Raw genomic sequence first — 10254 nt, forward strand, 5'->3', positions numbered from 1 at the left:
AGTTGCCAGAAGACCACTCACTCAACCTCGAACAATGAAGGCCTTCAAAATATTACTACATGACTTGCAATTAGTTTGACCTGCGTAATTAAAACACACAGTTGTCGATAGTGAAGACGTGATGTGAGATCTCGGAAGCATTTTCTTACACCGAGCTGAGTGTACTTGCTTGAATTGACGTCATTTTTATTCAAATTTTACAATTGATTTTTGATGAAAATCTCTGGAATCCATATTTTTTATGGTTAACAAGTGTCTATAATCACCATAATTCTGCACATCCTCTTGCAGGTTGCATGCAGTTCCACGAGGCCAAAAAGTTGACAGTCACTTTCACAGCAAAAAGAAAGAAAAAGAAAAAAAGGGACACGTGTGTCCATGGAGGATATATCATGATAGTTTTACTCAAACATTTAAACCTTTTATTAACATTGATTCAATAAATTATAACACCCTAAACAAACACAAGACCTTTATAATTTCTAGGCAACAATTATATCAAACCTTTCAACATCAAATATATAGAACGGACGAGCTTTGTGCAGTTGGGTCTATACTTATATGATAATGGCCGCACTATATATCATGATCCATCATTAACCTACAAACTATATAGAGTGCGTACATCCGATGTTGAAACATCGATATCTACAAACGTGATTCCGTAACCCACGTAGTCGCCAAAATGGCTTATAGATCTCACTGTGTAACGTTTATTCGTTAGAAGATTCCGTTGCACGCACACCAGGCAATACATCGCATGAACACCCTTAAACACGAAGGATAAGCTAAACACTTCAAAATCAGCTTTTGGGTTTGAAATGTCGCAGGGATGCATGACAACTTGTTATACAAACTCGCAAATAAACAAAAGGAAGCAATGTTTTACACATTTGATATTCTATTGGTCCATAAGCTGCTGTCCGAGGATCGGAACGAGAATCCCTGCTCTTTTGACGATGATGACAATGGTGGCGTACAAGGAATCAGATGTTTTCACTTGCCGTACCTCGTGGCAATCCTGTCATATGTTAGGAGAATTTTTACAAAATTATGTCCTCTGACGGCTGGTCATAAAGACGTTTGATTGTGCGTGATACCTACATTAATGGAAAGTATACACGCTTTTGAGAACACTTTGTTTCCCTCTCAAATTGATAGAAAGCTATATTCACAATCATGACGTGTTTGTAAAAAAAAAAAGAAAAAATGCTTGGGCAGAAGAATCGACGTGCTTTGCGTTTTTGTCGAAAAACATTTAGGATATGCTCTCAGGCTCTGACGATGCGCACACGTCACAAGTTACGCCAAAGGTGAAAACTTTTTTTTTTTTTTTTAAAGAGCATGATGAAAGTAACGCTTTTGATATCTAAGTTAAAGCATTCAGGTGTGAAGGTGTTTGTAAATTTACACTTTTGGATGAAATAACTTTTTTAAATGACAGACTTTAAAATAAAAGCTCCAATATTCGTTTCATGTACAATGAAAAAACAATTTCTAAACCCTTTCAGTTGGTAAGTAAAGAATGTGATTGCGTGGCTGGAAGATGATGTATAATGAATGATATCATATAACGATTCAAGCAGGAGGAAGATACTATTTGAGCATTTTTACATTATGGCGAAAATGTAAAAGTACTTGGGTGTTTTAATAAAAATGTAAATTTTAATCCACATCTGTCCATAATATTCCAATCCCCTGTATCAGTCGGTCTCAAAAGACAGTCTACGTGTCTGTATGTATGTATATGTTACACATACATATACACACACGTACTCGGTGGCGTAAGTGTCCACTCTGAGTCTGGTTGGTTGGTGGCTCAAGCCCCGGCCAAGTCATACCAAAGTCTTTAAAAATAGAACGTGCTGCTTCCTTGCTTGACACTCAGCATTTCAAAAGATAGAGCATGGACAAAACGCTGGGAACACAATGGCAAGCCACACAGTGTAACCCTTGCCTAGCAACTGCTTCGGAAGCATCGACGTTCTGTGAAGAGTATGGTACATAAAATTATATATATATATATATATATATATATATATATATATATATATATATATATATATATATATATATATATATATACATATATATATATATATATAGTCAAAATATCATGGCTTTGGCGGAGGATTGTTGGCAAGCGTGGCATAAAGACTGTTTGGGTAGCTCTGGTCTTTGTGCTGAACCTGTGACAGAAATGGATACTCGAGTGGAGAACGTAGGCTCATTGTGGGCAGGAAAGCACTCGTGGAGTAAGGACTCATGAAAGCCGCTAGTCCAGCTCTGCTGTGGGCTGCGTACGCAAGGTGCAATGGATTCAGCCCCTGGAGCTGTGGTGGAAGCTGGTACGTACTCACGTCACCAGGGCTGAAACGGGAAGGCAACGGTGAGAAGGCAGACTTGACTCCTGCAAGTGTCTTTCCCGAGGTCAATATCGAAGGATGCAGCAGACTCGCCGCTGTGCATTGCTGCTGCTGTTGCAATTGTTGTGGTAAAACCTGTGCTTGTGTTTGATGCTGTGGTAATTGCTGCGACTGCTGAATCTGCTGTCCGCTCTTGGTCTGGTCACGGTGGTTGAGCACCTGCTCTATAGCCTTCAGTACATCTCCCCCACAATTGTGCAGGACTCCGTCGAGCACAGACCGCTGGTGTGTGGGGAAGACCCTGCGCAAGAGCTCTGTCGGGGTTCTCGAGGTGCCCGCCATTCGGGGCAACCCTCGGGAACCCAGTCGGACGTCGCCCACCGACTCGGCCGGAATCGGAACGTCCACATCGTCACGCGACCTCGGAGATCCGGAAAACGAATCTCGATCGGCACTCCCAGCATCCGATGCGGGGTGCGATTCGCTCAAATTCCCGGCTGAGACTCGCCCATCCATCGGTGAAGAACCAGGGAGGACTAGGGCAGGAGATTGATCACAACCCTGGATTGCCCTCTGGAGTGGCGAAGCAGCCGAAGACACGAGTGGCAGCTCGGGGGACGAGATGCCTTGAATGGGAAGTTCTGGGGATGAGGCTGCCACAGAATCTGTGTCCGTAGCCGAGGTTTCAGGATGCGGAGAGGCATTGGTGGCAGGACACATGTTCCCCGCCTCCGGTTTATGTCTCTTGGGCTCTGAGGTTCGCAGGAATAAAAGCGGTGTGATCGTTATTACAGCGGAACTCCATCATTTCCTGTAAGTGATACTTAAGATGCATATATATATATATATATATATATATATATATATATATATATATATATATATATATATATATATATATATATATATATAATCGAAGCTTAACAATACCAAAGGATCATTAAAGAGTTGCACAAAAGAAATAAATCAACTTGAAAAGTTTTTTGAAAGTTTTCTGCATTCAAATTAATTACCTGAAGCTCTTGAATGAATGAATGAATAAGCACAATTAACTTTTGTCGACAAATAAATTGAGTGATTTAAAGCAATTCGTTTTCAGACTTTTGCTGGGGGAGGGGAATATTTGATGTTTCCCAGGTGGTGCAAATACTGCAGATTGATTTGTCCGAAGTTGCTCGGTCGTTTAACAAGATCCGTTCCTCGACTGAGTCCTCTGATCACCGGACGAGCTTTCGCTGATAACCTCGAACCTTCTTACCGGGTTCCTGGCTCTCGGCGGTGAACACCTCGTACGCGGGTCGTGGCGGAATGATTCCGTTCGCCGCCGCGATTGCGAGCCCCTCGCTCGGTCCGTAGAACATCTGAAGTTCACGGACCTCGTTTTCCTCCTGCGCTTGCTGCCTGCGCAAAGCGACCTGCGCGGCCATGACCCGCTGTCGCTCGGCGATGAGGGTGCACTTGGCGCACAGACAGTCCCGCCAGCGGCAGTAGCGTTTATGGCCCTTGAGGGCAGACACGACGCCGTGGTTGCGGCAGCGAGCGCACTTTGGCGTGCGTTGGTATTTGTCCGACGCTCGCAACAGGAATCCCGAAGGCGCTCGCAGTAAGGAAACGGGAATGGTGGTGGCTGCCGTGGCCGCAGCGTGCATGCTTGTGGTCACGGACAGCGCGGGCCTGTCCTCCATCGGGCCTCGATGGCAAAATGGGCCACTCGTTCAGTGGGAAAGGTAGCTCGACCGGCGGCGGCGTGCAGGGGGGGGGGGGGAGAAGGAGGCGAAAAGGTATTTTTGAGTTCCTCTCCTTCAAAACGTCTCGATACTCGAGTAATCGATGATGAACTGCTTTTTTGAAACGATCCCGGCAACAATGCGCCGCGGATTGTTGGACGTATCGTTTTTCATGGCGTTCAAGTTTACAATCGTCAGTTTCAATCTGTTTCCAAAGTGCTCGGCCTCTCATTGGTCGTCCTGTGTACACACGGCTCGGAGGGATGGAGCCTCTGATTGGCTACAGTCTGCTAAATATTGTTCCGCCCCTTATATCGTAAACAATCTATTCAACGTTATATTAGTGTCAGTGTGGAAAGAATTACTCGGCGTCCTGGGGAGCGAGTATAAACTGTTGCGGCGCCTCGTTAATGCGTGACCGTAAATAAACGCACAAAACGCTTAACGAGTGCACGACGCTCCGTACGTGACGCGTTCACGTCATTGATGATTGTGCACGATGAAGGAATTGTCGATTCGGACTTACAGTTAGCATTGCTGTCGTGTACCCCTCACTTTAAATAAATCAAAAAATCTCATTCATTTCACATTCACCTTGCACCACGACCCGGACCACACCTACACACTGTGCATGTCGCACACTCTGCCGCACCGACCGTCTCGCACTTCGTGACATTCAGCCCTCATAAAGTTTATGAAGCTCCAATCGATCTTGCCTGTAAATATCGTTTATTTTATTGGCTCCATGTCTGCCGACGCACATGCCATGAACGCTAATGCAAACGTTACATATATATATATATATATATATATATATATATATATATATATATATATATATATATATATATATATATATATACATATATATATATATACATATATGTATATATATATATATATGCAATATATTTGTAAATATAAATATATATATATATATATATATATATATATATTTATATTTACAAATATATTGCATATATATATATATATATACAAATATGTATTAAATATATATTACATGTATATTAAATATATATATATATATATATATATATATATATATATATATATATATATATATATATATATACGTATACTGTATATAAGTGTGTATATATACATATATATCTGGGGCCAAAAAGTTTCTCTCTCTCTATGTATATATATATATATATATATATATATATATATATATATATATATATATATATATATATATATATTTACATACATACTGTATATTGGACAATATGTCTTACTGTTAATGTATACTTCCATTTTGAAAAATAAACAAAAATGCTGTTTTTTTGTGGACCATGAACACTGACTACCTGCTTCAAACAACTTCTTAAATGCCCATGTATGATGTGCGGTCTTCACGTGCATGTCGGTCGCCTAATATAAAATTATACTGATATAATATAAATCCATCAACAGAATTCCATTCTTTTCCTCCAACGTTACTTCAACAATCTTAACATTTACGTCTGTATATATATATATATATATATATATATATATATATATATATATATATATATATATATATATATATATATATATATATATATATATATATATATTTGTATCTCCTATAACAAAAAAAACTATTTTTTTTAATGAACAATCACTTCTAATCTTGTTCTTGTAATCGTATCATCAGCCATTATATATATATATATATATATATATATATATATATATATATATATATATTATCCCTGTGTTGTAAGAGGCGACCAGGGTTGCGTCAGGAAGGGCATCCGGCGTAAAACATGTGCCAAATCACTATGCGGATCATATGGATGATCCGCTGTGGCGACCCCGAACGGGAGCAGCCGAAAGAAGAAGAAGAAGATATATATATATATGTATGTATCTGTATATATATATATATATATATATATATATATATATATATATATATATATATATATATATATATATATATATATATATATATATATATATATATATACATACACACACACATATTACATATGCACACATTTATAATTGTAGGTGTAATAAGAGATTGTGAGTAATCCTTAATGGTGTGCAAATTACAAAACAGTTTAAATGATAGGTTTACACATTGCCAGGAAGAATAAATAAATTATCAAAAACTAAAATAATAGACGCAAACCATGACGGACGAAGACACGCAGTTTGCTTATTCCAAACAGAATCGTTTTACACGCTGCACTCTACAAGGTCTCGGACGATCGTCACGATCGCGAGTACAAGTGTTGTACATTAAACCCCAAAGTTGTGTAACTTATGGCTAATTGAACACAGTGAGTTGAGATTAAGCATGAACTGGAATTGCTGCCAAATGGACGGAAGAATTGGCGAAAATCGACGGTGTATGCGCAGCCCGGTGGTTGCAAGGTTCGACCCAAGCGTCTGCGCGTTTACCTTCTCATAGAAATCCAACACAATATTTGAAGTGGCCCCAAAACACCGCAACAGGTGCCGTACCTAATAAATGGATTTCATCCAAACATAACTGGAGTCAATGAAGTATCCCCCAACGTGCCGGTTCGCGCTCGAGAGATTCCCATCGTGAGCGCGTGTTCTGCAGTCGAAACGTCTCGGCATGAGCTCCGTGCATTGCGCTTACAGTTGCGGTCGTACACACATGCGCAAGCCATATTGAATCGATTGCTTATCAAATCTATTTTATGTAGCCACGCATTGGGGACTGGCAGGCCCCATATGGCGCGCGTTAAACTAAGAGCGCCTCCATTGAGCTTTCTTCTGACGCTTTTGTGCGCAAGAGAAACCGAACGCACTGACCTGGAAAACAAGCGCCTTGTCGGCGCCATGTCGAGGAGAGCTTAAACGCAGCAAGCTCCTCTACTCTATGAACGGATAAAGCGCCATAGATTTGCTTTACAAGCGAGTCACCTCTGCGGATCCTCGTCCCTCCCACTCCCAATGAGTACAGAGCAAGACTTGTACACATACATATACCATACGTACGAACGCGTGCTTTCTCCACATACGTACGACGCGTTTCCTCCAAGTATACGGCAAACGCTGCACTCCCCCGCATGATAATAAAATACCATGCACAAGGGTATTTGCTTTCTTGGTCAAAAGTGTCATTCGATATATCAAGGGGTAATTAAAAGCAAATAGAAAAAGTGGGTTTGCGTGGATTTATAATGAATCACTGTGTACATTGCCAGAATACAAAGCGCAGGTTTAAAATACCTCCAGATATTTCAATGTATTATTCATATAAGAATAACAAGGTTTTCACAAAAAAAGCATGCACGTTGAGACAAACGAGAGGAAACACAATACAGTCGCTCCGAAGGGCTTATAGGTGGTTCACGACGGTCGATACACGCCCAGGCTTATTGTCGTTATATTTACAATCAGCAAAGAGTGCAGTGAATGAAACAGAGATAAACAAAGCATTTATCGGCTATTGTTTCGCTCGAGGAAACCGCAACAAATAAAGAAATAATGGAGAGTAATAAAAATAAATAAATAATGCCATCTCACCGAGACTCGCCGAGACCATTTGGGTCCATTTTAACCATCTGACTATTGGCATCGATTTTGAAGTTAAACTACGGTATAACTACAGTATAACTACAGTACAGTAATCTACTGTATACTATACCCGTTGTTAATTGTATAACCATCCAACTGGATTTGGCGATATCGAATATTGTACTGTTGATTACAATATGTTTCTGTACAGTTTAATGCACATTTTTTTTCCGTACTGTACATTTAATCACCCACAGTGGAAATAGTTTACTGAAGGATAGATTGCACTGCACTGTACATTGTATAGCCTCTCTACTGCATCTGTTAAACTTACACTTACTGTACAATAATTCGACACGTTAGGATTTCTGTGTTGAAAAATGTGAATTTTAAACACACTGTACTGTACTGTACTGTCTGTTAAACTTTACAGTTATGATCATACAATTAATTACTTCTGTACTGTATCATGCAAGAAATCGTACTGTACAGTATGGTTTTGCCCTACTCTATGTATTGTATTGTGTGTTCAAATTAAACTTTGTAGTATGATTCTACATCTTGTGATTTATGTCTACTGTACTGTGACAAACCATACTGTACAGTATGTTTCTGTGTTGCTCTCGACACCATACTGTATGTTGAGCTCTACACGAATTTCATTCTGGCTTTCCTGTATAATACACTGCACGCATTCTCTCCTGTGTCATGCTTTGTTATACTATTATAGCATGACTGCACAGGATCTTTTGTTGAGCAGTTTGTCATACTGTATATTTGTGTTTCTTTTTTTTTATAAAAATGTGAGGTTTTTTTTTTTGGTTTACTGTTAATTATGCATCAACGTCGGTATAGGAACAAACAGTGTCTCAACGGGAATTGCAAACGGCCCGCAAGCGGGGGTTCTGTTTACCCCAAAACATTCGCCTATAAATTCCAGAGTCAGAGCGCACCGCACTAAATAATTGAATTTGGTTGTAATTATGTGAATAAATCTTTCCGCCATTTTTCCAACACTTTTCCTCTTGATCTGCTACCCGATCAGTGTCCTCCTATTATACGGTTTGGCTGAACAGTGAGATTGACTTCACTCCATCAGCGACCATTTCTCACTTTCCACTCCACATTACATCCAGATACTCTTTTATATATATATATATATATATATATATATATATATATATATATATATATATATATATATATATGTATATATTTATATATATATATCTCTCTCTCTCTCTCTCCACTTCCTCCCCCTCCCCTCTGTCTCCCTCCTCCTCTCCCTCTCCAAAGCAAAGTTGCAGGTATTTTCTCTTTCACTTTGTGGACACAGCAACTGCCATCTTGGGACCATTGTAAAAGGGTTGCGCCGCTATCAGCTTCGGATTATTCTCTGCCGAACTGCAATTTTTCAGAATGAAAAGATATCCAAGAGAAATAATTTGTTTTATCTCGGTGTTTGTGAATATTTGCACAATAGTATGTGATGGGTGTTTTTTGTTTTTTTAAAAGAAGCTGCTCCATTCGGGATATTATGGGAATGGTAGTTTTGAGGCCTTTGTGGATAAATCAAGATAACATATCACATCATATATTGAAGGACGAAAGGTTTGGCATTATCAAGACTTTAAAAACCCTTTTAAGGTAGAAATGTGATCAAATTGAAAAATTAAACTACTTGGAAACATTTTTTGCATAATTTATACCAAGTTAGAAACAATTCCTTACAGTTGTATAGATTCAAATCCATTTGAAAAAAGAAAGTAAATAGAATCAAATTCAACTTCTTGGAGTTTGGAAACATCACATGCCTTTACAAATCAAATACTTATATACTTAATTTTTTCCCACTTTGCGGAGGGTTGACATAAAATAATTTTCCAGACAATTTCAAACTATTTAGGAAATAAGATAGCACTATAACTTATAGAAAAGCAATGTTACGATAAATTTTCACCAAATTGTTCAATAATCACAATTCGGGCTGACCTATTCGAGAGGAGATATTTGGATTATTTAGGTATCGTTATTGTAACATTATCTTTTTAGCATGCCTGCTGTTCTTGGAGACTGAGAAGAAGGCCTATTGGGCCAACAGCTTGTCCAAATAAAGATCGTCCTGAAGCTAAATCCATAACTCATTTTACTTCTTCCACTTATAATATTTTATGTAAATGAGGCACCCAACTCATCGTATGGAGTTTCTGCTATTTCTCACAGATATATATTGTTGCGTATTCTGGCACGTCCGGCGTGCGATCGGCTGCTTGACTCGAATGGCGGCCGCCTCGCCCACCGGAACGGACAATTCAGTCGTGACCCTCTGGGAACTACCGCCAGGAGCCAATCACTAGTGGGGGTTTAACCCCACCACCACCCAGTCCGCAGTCCACCCGTGCGAGATAGGGTAAATCGCCGAAAGTCGATATACCTATGGTACTCGCACGGGTAATCTGCCGAGGGATGGGACCACGCCACAGGCCGACTCTGGACACAAACCGCTTAAGCGGTTCGTTCCGTATTACAGGGATAACCAAGCGGAGTTATCGTCGGCCTTGACGGTTCCGATTAATTAACGGGTGCTTGAAACCCAATATTAATCCCTTACGTGATGCAAGATGGAGATTCAATTCAAGGAAAAGACGAAG

The 10254-nt window shown here is 39.6% G+C and overlaps 1 protein-coding gene across 1 annotated transcript; it reads right to left on the reverse strand.

Moving 5' to 3' along the window:
- Nucleotides 1-1199: 1199 nt before the first annotated feature.
- Nucleotides 1200-4801, reverse strand: DMRTA2 (DMRT like family A2). The gene is made up of 2 exons (XM_085885533.1): nt 3625-4801; nt 1200-3118 (listed from the first exon to the last, which is right to left on the reverse strand). The coding sequence occupies exons 1-2, from the start codon at nt 4049-4051 to the stop codon at nt 2115-2117; spliced, it is 1431 nt and encodes a 476-aa protein (XP_085741659.1). The 5' UTR covers nt 4052-4801; the 3' UTR covers nt 1200-2114.
- Between the last annotated feature and the right edge of the window lie 5453 nt (nt 4802-10254).

The sequence above is a fragment of the Eptatretus burgeri genome, chromosome 6, assembly GCF_056783735.1.
Source record: "Eptatretus burgeri isolate ZD-2024b chromosome 6, Ebu_testis_v1, whole genome shotgun sequence".
Classification (NCBI taxonomy): domain Eukaryota; kingdom Metazoa; phylum Chordata; class Myxini; order Myxiniformes; family Myxinidae; genus Eptatretus; species Eptatretus burgeri.

Bases quoted from the DNA above. Each gene is read 5' to 3' on its own strand.
- DMRTA2 (XM_085885533.1), bottom strand. From the start codon at position 4,051: ATGGAGGACAGGCCCGCGCTGTCCGTGACCACAAGCATGCACGCTGCG. The intron at 3,119-3,624 runs GTAAGAAGGTTC...TGCGAACCTCAG, and splicing joins CGCCGAGAGCCAGGAACCCG to AGCCCAAGAGACATAAACCG.